This window comes from Rhipicephalus microplus, chromosome 5 (genome assembly GCF_043290135.1).
Source record: "Rhipicephalus microplus isolate Deutch F79 chromosome 5, USDA_Rmic, whole genome shotgun sequence".
Classification (NCBI taxonomy): domain Eukaryota; kingdom Metazoa; phylum Arthropoda; class Arachnida; order Ixodida; family Ixodidae; genus Rhipicephalus; species Rhipicephalus microplus.
Window position 1 is genome coordinate 13,018,516 of NC_134704.1, and position 22,862 is coordinate 13,041,377.

Genomic DNA, 22,862 nt, shown 5'->3' on the forward strand with positions numbered 1-22,862 from the left:
ACTGTCAAGTGCGCGTGGTGGTTGTGTTGTTTGTTCTGCCGTATTCGAAAAAAAAAAATATTTTTATTTTGTTATCAGCTCTCGGCTCTGACCCGTCCTTTGGACCACAGCTAGCGTTCGCTGGCGCGCCAAATAAGACCACATCTAAACTGACCGTGCTTTCATGGTGCAGTTCGGGGGGCCGATACATCAGCCCTTGGAATTGGCCCGGCAATTGCCTCCATATTTAACGGGACCGGTGGCACCCTCTTGTTTTTGTTTTTTATCACAGTGCCTAAGTAATACTTAGACCGAGCGTTAATGATTGATATATGTTTAGTTACTGCTGCATGTGCAAATAAGTGTACAGTGTAATGAATGTTTGCTTGTGTTGTTCAGGATAGTCAGTGTCTGTCTATAGACTGCGGAAATTAGTGATAGCTGGCGAGCTGGCCGACTTAAAGGGATACTGAGCAAAAAAGGGGGAAAACTGACGAAAACATCGAAATCGTACTCGGAACAGTTTTTTTGGTTGCAGCGCCACGTGCGAAAATTGTAAGAACGAAGTTGACAGGAAAAAGGCCACTCCCAACTAAGTTTTATTTTTGCGTTGATTGCACATATAAAGTCAAAATAAAACACGTGTTATCAATAGCACTGCTGCATATTATACAAGATAACCCTGCCTACTGCACTAATAGTTGAGATAGTACATTTCACAAGAAAAGAGGTAAAGAAGGAAGAGGAATAAACTTTATTATTCAGAAAGGAGATGGGGAATTGGGGAAGCCAAGTTATACGGGGGTTAGGTTGGGGCCCAAGGGGACGCAACACTAGCATATCAGTCAAGAGGCGGCTTACTGATGCATACTTTTCCATTTGTTGATGGCATACGCCTCAAATACGTGAATAGACTATCTCGACTATTAGCGCGGTAGCTGGTTTTATCTCGTTTAACTCTGTGGCAGTGTTATCAGTAACACGTGTTTTGCAATATGTGCAATCAACACAAAGTACAGCTTAGCTGCGAGCGCGCCTCTTTTCTGTCAACTTCTTTCTTACAATTTTCGTAAAAGAGAACAGCAATGAAAATCGACACCTTTGTTCAGTATCTACTGGGAGGACATGACTGTTTCGATAAACATAGTCGATTTCACGTATTTTCGAACAGTTAACTGTATTTTTGATAAATTGTCAACGCACGGCGGCTGCACGTGAGAACGAGCCATGACGTCACATTCGCGAAGCGCACGCAGAGTTTCTGCGCGAGCTCCCGCATCCTTCCAGCGCGTTCCTTTTCATCTGCACTTGTTGCATAGCCTTGATATGGGGGGTTTAACGTCACAAAAACACCATATGATTATGACAGACGCCGTAGTGGAGGGCTCCGGAAATTTCGGCCACCTGGGGTTCTTTAACGTGCACCCAAATCTGAGCACATGGGCCTACAGCATTCTCGCCTTCATCGAAAATACAGCTGCCGCAGCCGAGATTCAATCTCGTGACCTGCGAGTCAGCAGCCGAGTAGATCACCGCGGCGGGGAATTTGTTGCAAAGCCTATTCGTTGGAAAAACTCGTCTCTTGTTATACGCTTAACAGCTGGCTTATGTCCATCCCTCGGCCTGGAATATTCACGACAGGCCAACTTGGACGGGCAGGAGATGTAATCCTGGCAGGTTCGCCAATCGTCATGAGTTTCCGCGGTCACTATAGCCTGGGTAACACAAGCCACAGGCCATTCATCTATGAAGGAGAAACAAAAACTGAACATACAATACGCTCAATCCACAGCACCCCTACGTAGAGTACACATGCAGGAATAACTGTACATCATCAAGTAGAAAGTGTTCAGAAAACCAAGTTTGTGAAGTCCTGACTGTTTACTGTTTTTGTGGCTGTGCATACAAGCACGCGTATACAAATTGACCCCCCCCCCCCCCCCCAAAAAAAAAAAAAACCTGATTACGCCCTTTACGTGCGGAGAAATTAAAACTCTCTCACAAATGCATTCTTCCAGGACACATTTCCGAACCTCCATTTCCTCTCCTATTCCTACCCTATAAACTGGGAGGTCATGCTGCGTTATGAAAGCCCGAGTGGTCAGCGGGCGCTGGTTCAGCGGGCCCGGGACGCAGCAGCGGCTGTTGGAGTTCCGGACTGAGAGCTCCACCCGACATTTTTCTATGATTGAAATAAAAAGTTTCTCTCTCTCTCTCTCTCCTGGACTGCTAAGCCTGGCCGTTACAGCGTGTTTTCAGCGTTCAAGTCGCGCACCATCTAGTGGAGGACGTGACTGTGGTGTCGGGGCTTCGATTGCGGTTCCAGTTTTGGAAACTGTTAGGGGGCATTGTACAGGTGCATATATTATTGATTGTTGTCTACATGAAGGGAGTTTCCGCCCTGGTCTCGTGTGAGTCGATTTCTAACACTTTTCGGCCCGCGCTTCGGGCGCTGGGCCTCGTGTACTCCGTGCGTCGGACGCGACGCACGATACAACAGTGACGAAACACGTTCGGAAGTGTGACGTCGTACATTCGCTGTGGCCATTTTTTTCTGCCGATTTCTATCAGCAACGCGTGAAAGCTGCGCGGTGAAAAAGAGCTCGGTAGGTGCGCCAGCTGCGGCATTTTTTTTTTCTTTTTCACATCCGCTGTACATTATACGCTTGGCGAGCGCCGACATGCAGCCGCCTGATGTGGCGCGTTTTGCGTCCGGTTTCACGCGCCTTCGCAGCTTCGCTTACCCATGCCAGCACAGCTCCTCACTTGGGTGTCTCTCCAGCTCATCGGAACGGGGAGTGCTGCGAGGACTGTTAAATGTCAGAGAAAAACAAAAGTTAAGGCAGCTTAGCACAAATGGGGTTAAGCCTGAGGTAAGCGCGGAGCTGGGCGGCGGTTATCTGTTCTCCCCTCTCTTTCTTTCTTTTCATATGTTCCTGTTTTCTCACATTTTTCTTTATACTTATTTCTAGTCTTCTTGTTACTTTTGTCTTTCTAGCTGTGTATCGTTTTATTTTTCGCTTACTTCTTCAACGTTCAATTTTTATGCGTGGTTTTGCTTGCGTTTCTAATGCTCTCCGCACCCAATATCACCATCAAGGCGCTCGAAGAATTGTAGGGGGAGATGGGGAGAATGCCTCTTTGGCACGAGCGCGTTATGTACACTATTATCCGTCCGTAAGACACCTGGGCGTCGCCATCTCGAGCTGCTAAGCCGATGTAATCAATAAGGCCATGAAACATCGTAGCACTGTTAGATTAGTTATTAAACATACACAAAGGTTAACAGCCCAACATGACGGCACTCAAACTTACATGTGGTTTTGTCGACGATGACAGCATACGATCACAGAGCACGGAAGCCCGGCCCCCGAAAATTTTCCGCACTAAAAAATTTCTATACAAAGGGAAGGGAAATGAACCCGAGCGACGGTGTAAAGGAGTTTGGAGGAATAAAATGCACTGAACTCGCGCAGCATAGAGCGAATTGAAGGTCATCGAAAGAAGCCTTTGTCCTGCAGGAGACGTAAGAGATAGTCTGAAATTTATGATGATGATGATAGAAGAATTAGCATAGTAAAAAAAAAGGTGCTTATTTCATGATTATTCATGATTAGATTATCTGCTATCGCATGTATCTCTCTTCTATGCTTTTCACATTATCGCAGAGAGAGAGAGAGAATAAGAAAAAAAGGCGAGGGGTAGGTTAACCAGAGACGAGCCCGGTTGACTACACTGCACTGGGGAAAAGGAAAGTTATAACAGAGGAGGGTAAAGTCAATGACTGGACCAACGCTCAACAGTTTCACGTCGCACATATCAAGCGATGAATCAGAATGGTGTCCTTGCATTACAGCAGGGAGGTTAATCGCTTAGCGGGCAGTTTAAAACACTGAACAGAGGGAAAAAGATACGTTGAACACACATTCGAAAGAAACAAGCAACGTTCGTAGTGTTCACTTCTTGTCTTGTCGTTTGCGCTGCTTTAAATAATACGGTCTTGCTATACACACACAAAAAAGACCTATATTCGAGGTTTTTATGACAACAATTAGGAGCACGCTGTTTCTCTCTCTCTCTTTTTTTTTTTTTTGCATTTCGGTCTCATCAAAATCTGGACGCCGAGGCCAGCAATCAAACCCGTCCCGACGCTCAGCATGGTCATGTGGAAAAAGATTTCTGGCCACGTGCGCGTAGGAAACGGTAGAAGTGAATGAAATTGAACCAATTATCGAAATGAAACAAAAAAATATCTAGAGCCAAAACAAAAATGCAGGCACGAATATGAACCGGGATATAGCAACAGACAGCAATAGGGAACCAGTATCAGAGTTTCCGTGGTTGCCCTGCAAGTCAAAGCGTGGATTTCCCAGCCTCTCACATTGCCGCGATTCACTTTTCAGGGCTTATATCTGTTTTCTAAGGCCAACCTATGAAAGTATATATCCTCAAGATGAAGCGATATCGAGGGATGAAGTAAACCATACTTTAGTACTACGGGTGCAAGGGGTGCTCGTGCCAAAATCAAGCACAGGAACGGTGCCAGTGCGAGCATTCGCAGAGGTACACCGTATACTAACAGAACACTTTTATACGGTATACTGCAGCCGGTCGTCTGCGCAAGTGGCTGAGTTGTGTCGCGACTCGCCGCCAGGTGCCCCTTTTCGGCGCATTACCTACCCAGCGCTGGTCTCCCACAGTCACCGCATTCATTTAAGTCCTGCAGTTTGAATTTAGATATATCTGGCTAGCCGTCATACTGACGGAATCCTACATACCGTTAAGAAACCTAACTCAAGCCTGCATGTCGTGCCTCCGGCAGCAAGTAAAATATATTGATACGAAAATGCGGCTAAACACGGCTGCAAGAAAGAGGAGGACGAAGTGGGTTTTTCCATTGGATGCTAATCTGGCGCCATCTTACTCGTCGAGTTCTGTGCGCTGTAAATAGATCATTAAAGAAGTTACTCGTAACATTATTGGTGGAGGTGCTGGGTACCACAAAGGATGTCCGAGGACCACAAAGGATGTCCCGAGGACCACAAAGGATGTCCGAGGACCACAAAGGATGTCCGCAGTTTTGTGGGGTTGTGCTCGTATTTCAGACGCTTTGTTAAGGACTTTGCGACCATTGCACGCCCACTCACAGACCTCTTGAAGAAAGACGCGTCGTTTACCTGGGGCCATGATCAAGCGTCATCGTTTTCGCAACTTACGACACTGCTTACATCGCCACCAATCTTGGCTCACTTTGATCCATTAGCCCCAACCGAGGTTCACACGGACGCCAGTGGACACGGCATAGGAGCTGTGCTATTGCAGCAACAACGCGGACACGACCGTGTTATAGCCTACGCAAGTCGACTACTATCTCCAGCCGAGCGCAACTATTCCATCACGGAGCGCGAGTGCCTCGCCCTTGTATGGGCAGTCGCCAAGTTTCGCCCATACCTGTACGGGCGCTCATTCCGTGTTGTCACGGATCATCACGCGCTCTGCTGGCTAGCCTCCCTGAAAGACCCCACGGGACGTCTCGCTCGTTGGGCTCTACGCCTTCAAGAGTACACGTTCTCTGTAATGTACAAAACAGGGCGATTACATCAGGATGCGGATTGTTTATCCCGCTACCCTGTTGACGAAGCAACCGATACCGACGCTATCACGGACGTTTTTTCCGTGTCGCAGCTGTTAAACATTGGCGAAGAGCAACGTCGGGATACTTCTTTACGAGCCATCATTGACAAACTGGAGTCAACGCCACGCGACCCGTCCGTACGAATGTTTTTGGTGAAAGACGGGATCCTATATCGCCGAAACCTTGATTCCTTCGGATCAGACTTACTTCCTGTCATCCCAGCGCACCTGCGTTCCTCTGTCCTGCATCAACTCCATGACGCTCCCATAACGGGCCATTTGGGCGTTTCTCGCACGTACGATCGAGTACGACGTCGGGTTTTTTGGCCTGGACTTGCCCGCTCTGTTCGACGCTATGTCGCCACTTGTGAGCCTTGTCAGCGTCGCAAAACGCCGTCTGCCCTCCCAGCCGGCTACCTTCAGCCGATCGACGTTCCCAACGAGCCTTTCTTCCGAGTTGGTCTCGACCTGTTGGGCCCTTTTCCACTCTCCACAGCCGGAAATAAATGGATTGCTGTTGCCACGGACTACGCTACGCGGTACGCAATCACACGAGCACTCCCGACCAGCTGCGCTACCGATGTTGCGGACTTTCTGCTGTACGACATAATATTAGTGCATGGTGCTCCCCGTCAACTTCTCACCGACCGTGGTCGCACGTTCTTATCAGCTGTCGTTCATGAAATCCTGAGGTCTTGTCATACCAAGCACAAATTTACTACGTCGTACCATCCCCAGTCGAATGGCCTCACGGAGCGCCTTAACAGGACCCTAACCGATATGCTTGCCAAATACGTTGCGCCAGACCACCACGATTGGGACATTCATTTGCCGTATGTGACGTTCGCCTACAACTCATCTCGTTACAACACTGCCGGATATTCGCCCTTCTACCTACTATATGGCCGGAACCCAACTCTACCTTTAGACACGTTACTACCTGCGGCCACTGAATATGCTGGTGAAGCCATTGCCCGCGCCGACCACGCGCGCCAAGTCGCCCGTAACCGTCTACAGGCTTCACAGGCGCGCCAACAACAGCTCTACAATTCTCACCATAGGGACGTGCACTTTTCTCCGGGTTCTCTCGTGCTCCTCTGGTCACCTACTCGGCGTGTGGGACTGTCGGAAAAACTGTTGTCGCCCTACACTGGACCATTCCGTATCGTTCGCAAAGTGACAGACGTCACGTACGAGATTGTTCCAACTGATCCCACAAAGTCATCGTCAGCTCCGAGCGACACCGTTCACGTGGCTCGGCTAAAGCCCTATTACCCCCCTTCGACATCATCTGCGTAAATTTAGCACCGGGACGGTGCTTCTACCGCCGGGGGTTATGATACGAAAATGCGGCTAAACACGGCTGCAAGAAAGAGGAGGACGAAGTGGGTTTTTCCGTTGGATGCTAATCTGGCGCCATCTTACTCGTCGAGTTCTGTGCGCTGTAAATAGATCATTAAAGAAGTTACTCGTAACAATATTGCTTGCTGAATTCTCTCTAACGCGTTGCGAAAAAAATTTCAGAATTAGGTGATTTGGTTGAACGTTCATAAAAGAAAAAAAAGTATACCAACGTAAAAAAAGACAGAGAACTAATGGAAGAAGGAATCGCTATTGTCGTTATCATAAGCGCCACTGCATTCGTCTCTATCCTGGTCTGTTACGCGATGAACTTATGCGTGCTTTCACTGGCGTTTATTGTTGTCGTTGGAAGGCATCAACGTGATGGTTCACAAAGAAGTTGAAACCCAACTGCTTGCAGTAAAAGTAGAGCTACATTCTCTGTAGCTCTAACATAACCTAACCTAACCTAACCTTAGCTAACCTAACCCAACCTAAAACTTCGTTTGCCATCTAAATTCTTGTTCGCCTTCTATACTGGAGCTCACACCCACTGCAGGGCATTGGTCAAGCAGTGAGTAGTCTTTTAAAATGTTGTGCAACTTCGGTTTCCAACGCGCAATAAAGTCCAAAGACTTTCGCTTCACTTTGGGTAACACGACACGTCGATTCCAAAGCCTGGCAAACAGGCTGTGTTCGATGGCTTAATTCCTCTTCTTCTTTTTTTTTTTTGACTAGAAGCATGGCGCGTAACAATCATCACGGGAACGTGCTCTCTTCTTCTTCATCGCTCACAGAACACGTGGGCCGTGGAATGCAATGACTCTGATGGGAAAAGAACGAATACAGAAGAGAGAAGGAAAGAGATATGGAAATCTTCAATGAAAAGATTATCTTGGCGAGGCGGGATTCGCACCCGCGTATACCTACCATCCGAGGGCGAGCACGGTCACCCCTTGAATATCTAGAAGTGAGGTTGAGGAGGAGAAAAAGGAGGGGATCATAGCATAGTAAGAATGAGAACTATTGAAAAAGGGAAGGGTATACAACGAGATAATCAAAGAGAGGAAGAAATGGAGAGAAAAGAAACAATCAAAGGTAAAAAGATATATAAGGAGATAAAGAAATATACAAAAACGCACACCAAAACGAAATAAAGGAAACTAAGATAAGAGAGGGAAAAAGAAGAAAAAAACGTTAAGAGATAAAGAAGCTCGGCCAGCTGTGCGCTTTGGCATGTACATAAAGCAACACGAGACGTACGTCACACGTAAACTAACAAGTTGAGCATAAAGTTTAACTTGAGTTAGTGACCACTTCCCGCTCGTATAGATGGCAATAGTTTGCTTCAACAAGTTAATGAGAGCACAAGCAATATTAGTGGTTATCAGCTATAGTTCAGAGCCTGTTACAAGAATTTTATGCCTCGCGTCACGCATGTGTGTTGCAACATTAAAGTTATGGAACTTATAGATAATGTGGCTTACGGAATTTTCTATCAATCGAACATTTTGGTTGCCCTAAATTGTTTGCACTTAGACAATCAAGGTGCAAAGTGCCAGCGCGCGCCATCAGTATATTACAAAACGCTCTGAGCTCCTCACTTCGAGCAACATTTTATTCCGGCACGTCATGCTATACAACGCTACTCGAAATGCCACTTGTGCATTATGATATATGCTAAAGATGAATAGTCCCGTGTGCTCAGATTTGGGTGCACGTTAAAGAACCCCAGGTGGTCAAAATTTCCGGAGCCCTCCACTACGGCGTCTCTCATAATCATATGGTGGTTTTGGGACGTTAAACCCCACAAATCGATCGATAAAGATGAATAGTGCATATCCATATATAAGACACGCATTTAGTGAGCACGGGTGCAAAACGAGCGAAAATATTGGGGAAATGAAGGTTATATTGTGCACATAATTTGAAAGGCCGTAAATTTGGAAATATCTGCGACTTCCATGTATTTCATTCTGCCCTGCAAACCACGAGAAACTTTTCATGTCCTTGCGGTGTTTCGAAAACGCACTATACCCCTCGAACAATGCGTTGTTGCAATCTCGACAATTATGATGTGAGCGTCTATGGGCGTATACCCTTGAATTAATGGAAGCTGTGTTCATGATGTGAAACTTGTGCGGTTCCATGAATCTTCAAATTATCGATTGATATGTGGGGCCTAACGTCCCAAAACCACCATATGATTATGAGAGACGCCGTAGTGGAGGGCTCCGAAAATTTCGACCACCTGGGCTTCTTTAACGCGCACCCAAATCTGAGCACACGGGCATACAACATTTCCGCCTCCATCGGAAATGCATGCAGCAGCCGCAGCCGGGATTCGATCCCGCGACCTGCGGGTCAGCAGCCGAGTACCTTAGTCACTAGACCACCACGGTGGGGCAATCTTCAAATTATCATCGCGTGTAATCCGCTGATGCCTAATAATAAAACACTGAATTTCAACTTCCACTTAGTCCTCAAGCATTATGGGAAATGCTTCAAGATGGAAACGTTCAATAACATTCAAATGTGAGTGGGGCTGTTCGTATTTATATGGATAGAAATACCGTATAGTGATGGCGTTAAAAACGGTGGCATTTCGGCTTCCACACTAATCTACTGCGGCTGAAAACATCGAACTTAAAACTGTATAGTCAGTCGATTTTTTCAAGGCTTCACTCTAATTTTATTCGTATACATGTCTGCTTCTAAATTTGGCGCTGTAATTACGTTTTATACGCATAAATGAATAGAAACACACAGGGACACTGCATGAAATAACAGATTCAATGTACATGAATGTTTGAGTGGTTTATATTTTAGAAATCAGATAAAAAAGACTAAAAAAATGAAGGCTACGCGAGCAGCTGCATGCCATCTTCCTGGGAAGGTCGCGAGTGACCTTCCGCGCTTTTGGAAGCTATCTCGTGCGGCCAACCGACAGCAGTACATAGAATGCATAGAAATGTCATGTCTCAAAAAAAAAAAACACTTTCATGTATATGCACGATGGTCTCGAATAAAACTAAAATAAAACTGTTGTTCTTTGAAATAACGGTGAAGCTGCGCGAGTTTGAAGACATTAGTATTCTTTTTGTTGTTTTTTTTCGTTGCATAAAGTGCACATTAGATTTGTCCTATTCCGACGTGCCTTAGTGCAGTTACTATACAACGCTCCTCCAATACCGATATGGTGAGCGCAGTTTCTGAAATCCATCGTCTGTACATCAGCGGATATACTTACTCGCGCTAGTTATGAGGCAAGCGAACTACTATAAAAGGTAACGTTGAATGAGGCCATTATAGATTTGTACGCACGGGCACACAACGGCCGGCAGGTGCGCTTCCCGGCGAACAATCGCCAAATTAAGCGTACTGACATTTGGCTCAGTAATGGGAAATACAAAGAGGTTAGTTCGACAGGTGCTGTGACATGGCCGAAAAACTCTTGGCGACAGCGGAAACAACAGCGATGAAAAAGTTGTGAGCTGTATAGCATCGAATCGGACGGAGTAGATAGGCACACTGGGTTAACGCCGCACTTCTCCACAACTCTCACCTTGAACAGGCCACCATGATTCGGCAGGAGGAGTCGGTTCTGGTCGCTGCGTCGTGGACACGCTTTCGCCTCTTGTGTCAGAATGTTCGTAGCGCGCGGCTCTTTGCCCTGCGGCTGCTGCGTCGAAGCGGCAGGGACGCGGTGGCGCGCGCGTTCCCTCGGAACTGCAACAGCTGCGGCCGGCCCGAGGTCATGTGACAGGCATCGGCAGAACGCCGCCACAAGGAAGCGTGTGAGAGAGAGGAAGAGAAGACAGCCTGTCTGACATACCATTTCTGAGTCCGTTCATTTCATTTGCTCGTACTTAGATCGATGGTGGCTGAAGACGTGTCTTTGTCTGTGAAGAGGCGCCATGCCACCGGATGTCATGCTTGTGTGAGATGCACTGAATACGACAAACTGTATTCCCAACCTTACAGGATAAAGAAATGCTTAGGGAGTCTTCATGCCGAGGTGTCAGTTAATTAGGGAAAGCAGGATGGCGGGGATAAGGAAGGCGTCAACGAAAATGAGAATGAATCGATGACATGATGCTCAAAACGGCCTGCCCTTGGTCCCCGGCTTTAGGGTTAAATGTGGGTAGTGAATGTGCAGTTCTGGAATGCAACACCAAGGGCTGTGTTATTGCCTTCGCTGTCTCCGTCTCTTGTTGGCAAGGTTGGGGGGGGGGGGGGGGGCGTAGTGATTTTAAAGAAGGAGAAAATAAAGAAAAGTGAGCCTCGCAACTGTCTGCAGCTGAGAGCGACAGCTCAGCAGTAGCGCTCACAAGGGAGGAATTGAAAGCGATAGAGAGAAAAATAAAGTTTGAGAGAAAAAGCAAGTTGTGGACATGGTCGAAGGAGTTCCAGGACGGGGCACAAATTGGCAAGAGCCACACGGCATCGCGGACAGTGGGTCGATGGGCGAGAGCTACGCCGGCGCCTAGAGATCGTGAACGACACGACCGTTCAGCACGGAATCCAGCAAGCGAGATAGACGGTTGTCAAGATATCCACTCTCACTTGCTGGATTTCGTGCCGACCGGTTGGCGCACTCCGAGAACGAGAGTATTTCGTCATGAGGTGCGGCGGCCGTTGCTAGGCGCACGTCGCGGCGGCGTCCCTGCGAGAGTGTGACCAATAGCGCGCCGCTGCGGTTGCCATGCGTTGAGCCTACTGCAGATTACAAATGCGCGACCGGTTGTGCCCTCGCGATCTCCGACGTCAGCGTAGCTCTGGCCGACTGGGCTCGCCCTACGTCATCTCCTGACGCCGATCTCCGACGACAGCGTAGCTCTGGCCTACTGGACTTGCCCTATGCCATCTCTCGACGCCGACAAGAGCTCTCGCAAGTGGTGCCCCGTCCTCGGACTCCTGTGACCGTGTTTCCGTTTTTCATATATCTCCTATCCCTCGATATGCCCTCGCTCGCTGTCGCAGCGCATCTTTCTCTCTCTATATATATATCTTTCATCCTATTCTTTTAATCTCTCCTCACCCCATTCCTTGTGAGCTACTGTTGAGGTGTCGCACCCTGATGCAGACAGTTACGGAGCTCACTTTTCTCTGCTTTTCCCTCTTAGAACCACTTCAGATATCCACGAACATGATCAGCCTTGAGAGAGCTGCAGTCCTCTCCTACCCGTTTCTCCTCTCGCCTAGTGAACTCCCTCACCACGCGGGGAAGGAAAGGGCGAGGAGAATTACTGACAAGAGCTCGCACGTCGTTTGTTCATCTATTAGAATGCTTGGCATATGGGCTAGTTGGTGATCTTGCAAGTCGAATGGTTGCAGCTAAATTGAAACGTACGCACGAAGAAAAAAAAACATTGTCCTCGTGTTTCTTTCCTTCTCGCCTACGTTTAAATTTAGCTGCAGTCATTCGACATGCTGTTCATCTATGCAGTGCATCGTTTCACTTCGCAATGTCACACCAACTAGCCCCACTGTATGCACTTCTAAGCCTAAAACTATGACGGGACAAAGGAAAGAACAGGAACTCGTCCAACCAAGCTGACCACGTCGAAACTTTTTGAGAAGGAAAAAAAAAAAACACACACGAAATAGCCCGTTAAGATTGAGTTGGGATTCATGTTGCATGGTTGTTTTTCTTGCCCGCGCGCACTCGCGTTCCAACAATAAACACCAACTAGCGCAGACTCAAGTTTTTCTAATGCGTCAGCATTGGCTTGTCCAGGTGGGGGGCGGGAGGGTTCAAATCAGTGGCGTAGCCAGGGAGTAGCGTACCAGACTGTGCTCCCCGCCCTCAAATTTTCAGTCGAGCACATCTGCTTTCCCGGCCTCTACTTGATACAAAGAAGGTGCACCACCGTAGAAAAGTTTCTACCTACGCTCCTGTTTCAATCCCCCCACCCCCGAAAATTTTCAACCTTGCATAATGCAAATCTTGCACACACAAACACACGAACATACGTGAAACCCCTTCCCCCCGGAAAAGAAAAAGTTCCTTGCTACGCTACTGAACATCAGCGATCACCAACCACCACTATAGTCATAAACGTGTGTGGTCATAACCAAGCACATTGAACAATGATTGCACATATACCTGCATAATAAAAATATCGGCAGACGTATAACGCTTCCCTTATTAGAGGGCCCATACCACCACGCGGTCAAAGACGGGCGAGTGGTCTTCTAAGCCTAAGCTGATATTTGCTCCTCGGCACTTATATTGAAAACTCGTGCACAATGTCAGCACTTCGCGTTTAGCCTATCAAGATTTCGTACTGGTCGGCTACACGCTGTTATCTCAGCTTGCGCACTCGGAAACACACAAGTTCTCATGGCACCTCTCTGTTTGTTCTAACAGAGGAAACGAGCAAACTTCTTTCCTTCATTCCAAGTGAAGTAAAATCAGCTGATCGCGCACTTAGTCATGCGAGACAAAGAACCGGTGGGTGGCTGCATGGCAAAACTTTGTAGGAGGCAGTTCCCATTTAATATTTCGTGTATATGGTCCAATTGAGAGAACGTATCGTATAACCATAGGCGTGCGAGGAAAGGGGGGGGGGGGCAAGGAGGGTTGCCCCATTTTCTTAAGAGAGGGGGGGGGGGGCGCAAAGTCAGCCCCATATATTGACATAATAGCGGTCCCAGAGTGGCCGTGCTTGTGCGCACGCCTATACTGCCGAGGGCGCGATTTGGCGCATAGACGACTCGTCAGAGGCTGCGCTGGGGGCGCTTGCGCCGTGTCATGGCTTAATCAGGCTTAATCGAGGCCATCGAGGCGCATGTGCCAGCGCTGTTCCTCTCCTTAATGATTCGTGGTCCATGGTTGTGACCATTGGTTGTGACTGTGGTGCACCGCCGTAGTCAGGCTGTTCAAACGCGCTAGCAGTGCAGTTGCTAGTGATAAGACCATCTTCGGTACGATTTGGGTCGATTTCATCAGGACTGCGCAACATCAGGACCGCACGGTAAAAAAATTATACTTTATTTTAAAGTTTTATGAGCCCGTACTAACCAGTGAACACGGCTCTATCGAGTTATCATGGTGATACTTAAACTTGCCGCGCTGTGCCCGTAATATTATTCTTTTTAATGTGCTGACATCTCTTGTTGCTTTCAAAAACTGTGCTTGTTGTCAACATTTTTTTTTTTGTAAAATAGTCCCAGAGATAGCGCATTGGTACGTTTCATGTATAAAACTAACATGAGCATTAAAACATGACCAATTTGTGAAATTAAAAATAAACAATGTATGAAACTCTACGGTTTATAACACGGAGGAAGGAAAAAGGTAAGGAGAGGGCATGCCCAGCCCAGCCGGCGCAGGGCGTAAAAAATGTGGCAGAAATGACATCATGGCGGCCATAGTCAGTAGGCACAATGGCGGCGTTGTTATGGTTACGTGTTGCGCAGTGAAGCTGGTCTAGCAGTGAGCGGCCGCGGCTGGCGGCGGAATGTGTGCCTCCCCAGGTCTCGTGCTGAGCCGTGGCGGACAATATCTGTGCTCTGCGCCGCGTTATTGGTTACGCAGTGTTCGTCTAGCTGTTACATTACTCTTAGCAACGTTTACAAATCTCTTTGTCTATCACGGGGTTCCAACAGTGCGTAGAACAAGTGCATATCCATGTGTCGTGCGGCGGATGACGCGGATGAAGCAGTTAGTGTTCAGCGAAATGGCGTTGGGCACCATGACGAAGCTGAATGACGACGAACGCCTTGCAGGTCAGTGACGGTTGAGCAGTGCTCCTGCTTGTGACAACGGACGACGCTGTTGAGCCCAGCAAGACGCCGTGAGGACCATGTGCACATACGTAGTTTCGTGTTGTGTGTGTGTACAGTAACAACTTGCATGTGCGTATTAAAACACATTTTCTGTTCCGCTTGGTACACTCTCCACCAGCATTGCATGTAATCTCAACGTAACAGCAACCACGTTCAACTGTCACTAGCACCGTGCTCAAAGTCACCACGGTCGCAGAATGCTGACGCAGGTGAGTTTCACGCGGAACACGGACACAGTGGCAGGACGCTGCGTCAGTCGCGTGGCGGAATGCAACCGTAGAAGGCGCACGACCGATTGTGTTGTCTGTACAGTTGCTGAATTAATGACGTGAAAGCACTCGCCGTTGTCAGTGCATCTAGCGCGCGTTCTTTCGTAGTTGCTTCGTTGTCAGCGAGCTGTTACTCTTTGTTATTACTCGGACGAAGCGATTTCGCTGAAGGTGTCCCGCTGGCTCTGAGTGATGAGCCCAGTTCCATTAGTTTCGGATCGTCACGACACACGCGCTGCGCAGCCCACGTGCTTTCCGAGCCAGAGAGGGAGTCGCGCCTTCTGCTTCACATTCATATGTAAACAAGAAAGGAAAATTTGCCTACTCAATATGGCCGACTTCCGGCTTCATCGTGGCTTCACAACGAGTGACGTCAGGGCCTCTCCTTACCTTTTCCTTCCTCCGTGGTTTATAACGTTTTAAAATCTCGAAGGCGAGGTTACCATGCATGTGCTGAGAGGTTACTTAGTTATTGTTTTTAATTCAATAAATAAACTTAATGCGTTAATTTAAAAAAAACAAAAATATGAGCTCATTTATTGCAACACTAAGTTGCGCCACTTACAATTGCTTTCGCTAACTTTAGCACATTAAAAACTTGACCTCAAAAAATTAAATCTTGTTTTTTTTGCTTTCTTTAAGAAAAAAACTAAAAATATATTCTGAGAAATATTTTAATTTGTTTACGTAAGAAGCATTGTGCAATTTCGTTTTTGTGTGCGCCGGTATTCCAAGAACTATCATCATCATCATGACAAACGTGTGCATGCCGGTTAACGCATGGTAGTTTGATTGGGATTACATGTGTTTTTGTCAGCCGTTTATGAAACTCCGTGTGCTTCACGATGGATGTGCGTAGAAAGCAGTGGCGTAGAGGTCGGCCAAACAAGCGACGGCGCGCTGCAGACAACGATGACGAGCCGGCTTTCGAGAAGGTCCCCCGCCGAAGCATGGCCAACGACAGGCAAAGCGTGCGTGTGCTCCTTCCCGTTAAAACGAGACACGGCGTCATTAAAAAAACTGAGGTCCTCAACAGAAAGGACGATTCACCCGTACAATCCGACGAAGCTGATGACGGATCTGCTTCGGGAGAAGACATCGATGAAGTGCACGAAACACCGCCAGTCGCAGAAGAGTCGCCCGAAGACAAAACTCCTCGCACAGCAGTCAGGTCGCTCTCCGACAAGTATCGGCAGCTCCAGCAAGTCAAGCAGCAGATTGGATCTATGGCCAGTGCGATCGTAGAAGACCCACAAGATAAAGTGGGTCACTTTAAGGAGCTCATCGCCTTACTTCGCAACGGAGCGCCCGGCATTTCCCACATCGTGCAGAGGCTGGCAGCACTTACGCTGCTCGAAGTCTTCAAGGATGTCGTGCCGGGCTACGCCATCACTGCACCTACTGCGCACGGTAGCGGACCGAAGCAGAAGCTCAAGAAAGAGACGAGAGCCTTGATAGGTTACGAGGAGGCCTTGCTGCGCTATTACGGCCAGTACGTTGGCTGCTTGCGGAAGATATTGGCGCGACATCTGAAAAGGCTCAAGTCTGCCCAAAGCGTTCTGCGTCTCCGTCTTTCAACGGCACTGGCCCAAGTAGCGGCTCGCTGTGTGTGTGGTCTGCTGTTGGCCCATCCCCACTTCAATCTGCGCGGACAGCTTATCGAATTGGCCGTCCATTGCCTGGGAAGCTCCGACGACAAGATGTCGCTGACAGCGTGTCAGGCACTCCGCCTGTTGTACCGCCAGGACCGGCTGGGAGAGAGCACGTTGGATGCTGTCAAACGTACCAGGGCACTTCTAAAGGCCAGGGGTCTTCAGGCAAGTGTTGCAAGCTGTCTCCGCATAGCTAGTCACCCCTGGGCTTTTTTTTTGTTTTTCAATTTTGCGAGAACATAAGTATGGTTGACCTTTCCCCTCAAGAAATTTTCTTGGTATGCCACTGGCCTCTCATGCGATGTATGGGAAATGTCGCCTATGCTTCGTGGCTTTAATTAGCGTGCAACTTACCTCCAACACAATCGTCCAGTGCATAATGTTGTCATTTATGATACTCAGACTCTGTGAAGACGTGGCCTTTTGGGTGCACTATTTCGGGGAATGCAGGGAAAGAATTTTGATGACATTTCCTCCATAAAGCGCCCCAAAAAGTAGTTATTAGGGAGGGACCATTTAATTCGGAATTACTTTTGTGCTTAAGATTTAACAAAGTGAGTAGTCGGTTCTCCATAAGCAAAAGTTATTTCTTGTGAGAACAACTGCAGAACTAACGAAACATTTTTCCATCATATAAGTGGCACACCTTAATTATCTCCCAGGTTGTTTTAGTCTAAGTCTCTGTAACTGCAAATTACTGTACAGAACTCTGTGTAACTTTTTTGAATTCAACATGCGCTGCAGGTGCACCCCCGCGTTCTGGAGCCATTCCTGTCGCTGCGTCTGCGGGAGCCCAAGGCAGCAGACCAGGGCCACAATATTGACCTGAAGAAAGTGCGCGAGGGTCTGCGGAAAATGTCCCGCAAGGAGCACCGACAGCACAAGCGCATGCGTCGTCTGGAATCTCAGCTTCGCGAGACTGAGGCACAGGAAAGTGATGTCCGTAAGGATCGCCTCCAAGGAGAAATACTGCAGCAACTTCTTTGGACATACGCCCACGTTCTTAAACAGGTGCCTCAAAGGCCAGAATTGAAGCCTCTGCTTCGTCCAGTATTCAAAGGTCTCGCTCAATATGCACACCTGGTCAATCTCGACTTCCTGGAGGACATTCTAGATGCGCTAGGCACCCTGCTGAACTTGCTAGGCTCCAGAGACGCACCATGCTGCTTGCAAGCGGCATTTGCACTCTTGTCAGGGCAAGGCCAAGCCCTCACAGTCGACCCCCAGCGATTCTATGTCGCACTGTTCCGGTGTTTGTTAGAAAGCCCTCCCGCAAGTGCTCGGACGCTGCTGCTTTGTTGGCGGATGATGGTGGTGAACCGCTGCCGAAGTCTGTCGGTGTACCGGCTCAAGGCTTTGTGCAAACGGTTTGCGACACTGTGTCTCAATCACGCTAACTCACTTGGCCTGACCCTGTCGCTCGGCACACTGTTGAGAAGCGAACCGCGGTTGCATGGACTGTTGGAGGTAGCGGACACTCAGACAATATTTCGCCCAATGCTTGGAGACCCTGACCATGCTGGTTGTGCACCACTTTGGGAGCTGCACGTGCTAAGAAAGCATTACGACCCCTCGACAGCTGCTGTTGCCAAGGCAGTAGCCTCGTCCAATCGAATTCCACCGGCGCTTGCCAGCCTCGATCCTGTTCGTGTGGCAGGCAAGCGCACTGATCCACTTGTGGCATTCTCCGCATGTGGGTCGAAGGCTAACAAAAAGCATGGAGTTAAAAAAGACATGGTTCAGAAACAGAACCGAAGGCTTGCTAAAGGTGCTGTGCACAACAAAAGACAATAAATAAAGGTACAATTGTGTACTGTGTTTAATCTGTGTAGTCATTCATGAGAAAATGATAGATAAATGCTGCGCTCTTGCGTTCATCAGTGTCTCGCCGTGCGTCCCATGAGGATGAGCCGAGTTCTGTTGAGTGCTGGCCTTTGGGCCTCAAGAGAACAGGGCCAAATACATTCGCTGCAAAAAAATAAAGAGAGGGATGTTATAATCAAGTTAGTATTTATATCTCAGTCTTGCATATAGTCACAGTCTACGATGCTCACACAAGGGACTCGATTTAAATTAAACTAAGGTAGAGAAAAGTATGTTCACTTCAGTGGTCACTTTAATGACAAAATTCAGTCTTCAGGCAGGGAAGAACTCCTTCATTTGTCCTAAAGTAAGTGGAAACAAAGCTATTCCTCAAAAGCTGCTCATTACCAAAGAACCCTGAGAAACTATTGCATTTATGTCTTGCAAGGCTACTCACTTGTTCCCTGCTGTACCTGCCAGTCATAAACGAGTCTAAAAGCACTTTCCAATTAATGTGAAAATGGGAGCAACCTTAACAAGCATCCTTGCATGGGCTTACACTTGCCTTGGCACCATAACGACCCAAGTGAGCTCCTTACGAAGACACTGTTCCAAGTACACCTATTAGGTGGCTGCCAGTTTGACAGCCACTGTTTGTGCAGACCTACCCAGAAGCTTGGCATCCAGCTTGTTTTCTGCGGTGTGTGCGAGTAGCTCTTTCAGGAAGCAGACCAGGTAGAGGAATGTGTGCTTGTGCACTTCTGGCACCATTTGAGAAACAACCTGCACAGATATGTGGTCCGGTGAGATAGTAGTACCAGTAAAAAGTGCAAGCTATATGCACTACCAATATCCATTGGTTTGATTTATTTAATTCAAAACTAGATGGAAGTCCAATACAAATATAAAATGATTTTTGTTTTTTGGAAACCTTATTGTTTGTGCATTAACTTCATTCAATAACTCTTACAGCATTACAACGTGTACCTTACGCTGTTGAAATTGATAACATAAAAGCAGCGTAAATTTGTGGGCTATAAAGGTAAATGTTAAATGAAGAACTGTTTATTACAATTTTAATGATGCCATGAATGCTATTCTTGAATAAATTAGACGTATGGTCAACTTCCCAAGGCAGCCCATAGACTAAATAAAAACGCTAGTAATGGGTTCAAGTTTAATTCACTATTGCCTTGGGTACATTGCACAAAAGTTTTTGCTTTCAAAGTTTATTAGAAAGTAGCTGCCGCAGCCGGGAATCAAACTTGTAACATTGCACTCAGCGGCACAATGGTATAGTCAGTATGACATCGTTTGCAAAATGTTTGTTAATGGCTAACACTAAGTACTATTTGTACCTGCTTTGTGCTTTATTTTACACAATAAAAGAATAGTGGTATAAAATTTTATATCTTGTTTTTTCTGTTGCAATTGGTAGCCAATGACTCGTCACAGCTGGGAACCTCATTTGCTAAAGTCCAGCAACCGTTGTGATATTTTTATAGCGCACAGTCACAGTTTTGGTTTCAGAGAGAGGCAGAACTTAGCAAGACTTGTTTTTAAAAACAGCTGACCAAATGAGTGCACTAAACATTTATGCACTAACAATGCACATTGTGTGCATATGAGCACTGTGTTGACAACAGTGGCAGAGAGCGCATGCAAGGACCGTGGCAGCAAGCCCGAACTCGAGACGTTGGTGGTGGTTCCTTTTTTGCAAAACAGGTTGATGCCAATGTTGTGCCTCTAGCAGCTTGCTTTCACATACAGCTGCATGACACACACTTGAAAATTGATATTAGGCATGTTATAGGCTATATTAGCCATTGATATATTGTAGATGTGAACGTCCACACTAATCTATTTCAAAAGTTATTGCACCTTCAACATTTTGTGCCGATGCTCCTTTAAGCATGCCTCTAACCTCAAGAACTGTTCACTGTGACCTACTTGTTTAGAAAGAATGAAATTGTTTGAGCAATCAAGGCAACGCTGGTAGCAGGCATATGGAACCACTGGCTCGGGCAGGGAGTCCAGAAACAGCAGGAGTGCCTCGGCCATGGAGTGTACACTGCCAGCTGAGGTGTGCATGACGCTAAGGAATGTTCATCCACTCAAAAACTGAAAGACGCCAAGACATAATTCAAGAATTGTCGCCACCAATATACGTAGTAATTATATCTAAACATATAAGGATACGCAAGTGGCCATCCAGGCGTGCATCGAGGGCATCTCTTATTAGGTGCAGTTCCCAGCTGAGACCAGATTGCTGAAACAGGTCATCCTGGGAAACAAGAATAAAAAATAATCAGCATAAGCAGTACCTGACAAGTAACTGATTTTGGGGGACAAATCAACTTCTAAAAATAAGTTCTGAAATGTTTTCTTTGTTTCTACATTACTGCATGTCAAATAGCACACATACATACATTGAAATTATAATTGTAACCATGCCTAATGATTACTATCTTCAAAGCACACCAGTGGGTTGGATAATTGGTTGGCAACTACCATGCAGCAGTTTGCAGAAAAAAAAATAATTTGCCGAGCATGCCATATTTAGCTGCCCAGTCATAACAGACCCCTTAAAGGCTTTCACTTTCAGCTAATTTGCATGCTTGCTTGCTCATTGTGTGCATTATGCAACAGAGACTTGATGCTGAGATATTGTGACTTTGAGCAATTGTGTATTATGCATGGGCTTAAAGCCATGTTAAGATGGAATAACAGGAGAAAATAATTTGGCTATAGCAGTAATCACATTCAGCTGTGACCACACACTTCCATTTATATTTGTTAACTGCGGAAGCGAATTGCTGATAAAGATAACGCCAATGAAATGTATGCAGTGTAATTTCATTAGTACGATTCTATATAATTTTTTTTAACTGTCTACTCTCGTAACTACGGACCATAATAATGTGGCAAAATGAGTCCGTATTATCAAAAGTCTGTAATATTCAATATTCAAACTTCGTGCACGTCGTCGCGTGGCTTTCGATTTTGCTCAGCAGTAAGGGGCAGGCTAGTTCTGCCGACACATGCTGAATACATTTGAAGGCATGGTTATGAAAGACAATCACCAGCAGCAGTTAATAACAAAACTGCAGTGTGAATTATAATTAATGAGCAAGTGCCATTACTGTAATAAATTAATGAAACTTCACTCCATAAATTTAATACACAGACCAAACATAGGCTGAGACATGGTCTGCTGTATCCAAAAGTGTGTTGTATGCAGGTCCATTATACTGAGTGTTGAGTGCATTATGCACTTTCTTTCCCTGGTCAAGACCCTAAAGGTGCATTGGATTTTTATACAACAGAACTTGTTACTGAGCAAGTTGATGCATTACTTGAGAACTGGTATAGTGTAAAGCAGACGGAGACGAAGCGGAGAATGAATTGACATACGGTTGACACTATTGTGCTTTTGTCTCAATAGTCATGACTGTGAAGTAGTATCTTTAAAACTTGTAACTTTACAATAAAGTGCACAAGGTTAAATTATACTCCAATGGCTCATGAATAACATGCTAAGGGCAGGACACACTAGCTAAAAAATGTGCGGTGTGCACTGGAAAAATGTGTGCCCTAAAAGCTGCCATGAAGCAGGTTTTCTTGTGCCATGGGTGGGACTGGTGATCAACCGATTTAAATTGTGCTGTGTTGGGGAGGTAAATGAGTTGCAATTGAAGGAGACTAATGGAGCTGCCCCTAAATGTTTGTATTATTTAAACGGAATACTCTGCTAGGTGCTATACAGACTAAAACGCCTGCAGCCTTCTCTCCTGAGCTCACCTGGGTGAGCCCGTACTTGTGGAGGTGGTCGACCAGAAGCCAGAGCTCTTTGGGCACCTCAAAAGGCACTGCCAGGAGACCCTCTTCGCAGGGGCTCCGCTCCTGCAAAAGCCATCATAACACAAATCACCAAGTGCATATGTCATTAAACCTTATAGATATTAATCTGGAATGCAATATTCACCTAAGTACAATGACTTGTAGATATAGTACACAGGCTATTTAGCGATTGCAGCATGTTAAATATTTCTTCTTTTTTCCTTCTTTCCAAGGAGTGTGACTAAATGCTATCACCCGACTAATGCTGAAGTTCCTCAACCTTCACTTTCTTCATTTACTGCAAACATCTGTTAATTATATTCCAATCTGCAATACGACCTGCTTCATAATACTATTTTGTACCTATTTTTTTTTCTTCCGAGTTTTAATTTATTTAGTTGATGTTTTGCATACATGCTGTGTTTGTACGTGCAACAGCATAAACAATGTGTACGTTCGCATAACTGATATATATATATATATATTTTTTTTAAGTGATGTACTCCACCATGCTTTGTTTTGTTGCCTGCATTTGTCCTACAATATGTAT

General features: G+C 46.5%; 3 protein-coding genes across 3 annotated transcripts in view; 1 reads left to right on the forward strand and 2 right to left on the reverse strand.

Moving 5' to 3' along the window:
- The window catches only part of LOC119175005 (uncharacterized), a 58,353-nt gene extending 47,702 nt beyond the window's left edge, over positions 1 to 10,651 (reverse strand). Inside the window, exon 1 of the mRNA XM_037426166.2 lies at positions 10,520 to 10,651. The gene's annotated coding sequence lies outside the window, so the exon portion shown is untranslated. The remainder of the gene's footprint in view (positions 1 to 10,519) is intronic.
- Positions 10,652 to 15,758: 5,107 nt separating this feature from the next.
- Noc3 (Nucleolar complex protein 3) lies at positions 15,759 to 18,492 on the forward strand. Its single transcript, XM_037426162.2, has 2 exons — positions 15,759 to 16,834; positions 17,414 to 18,492. Exons 1-2 carry the CDS (start codon positions 15,863 to 15,865, stop codon positions 18,461 to 18,463), a joined length of 2,022 nt encoding a protein of 673 aa, XP_037282059.2. The 5' UTR covers positions 15,759 to 15,862; the 3' UTR covers positions 18,464 to 18,492.
- Positions 18,465 to 22,862, reverse strand: part of Ocrl (Oculocerebrorenal syndrome of Lowe) — a 42,717-nt gene continuing 38,319 nt past the window's right edge. Inside the window, exons 17-21 of the mRNA XM_037426161.2 lie at positions 22,274 to 22,375; positions 20,672 to 20,756; positions 20,423 to 20,550; positions 19,141 to 19,255; positions 18,465 to 18,637 (exon numbers count right to left, since the gene is read on the reverse strand). Of these exons, the coding sequence (XP_037282058.2) occupies positions 18,489 to 18,637; positions 19,141 to 19,255; positions 20,423 to 20,550; positions 20,672 to 20,756; positions 22,274 to 22,375 (579 nt within the window). The 3' untranslated portion in view covers positions 18,465 to 18,488. The remainder of the gene's footprint in view (positions 18,638 to 19,140; positions 19,256 to 20,422; positions 20,551 to 20,671; positions 20,757 to 22,273; positions 22,376 to 22,862) is intronic.

Excerpts from the sequence above, each read along its gene's own strand:
- Noc3 (XM_037426162.2), top strand. The coding sequence starts at position 15,863 with ATGGATGTGCGTAGAAAGCAGTGGCGTAGAGGTCGGCCAAACAAGCGA. Across the intron at positions 16,835-17,413 it reads TAAAGGCCAGGGGTCTTCAG|GTGCACCCCCGCGTTCTGGA; the intron begins GCAAGTGTTGCA and ends CATGCGCTGCAG.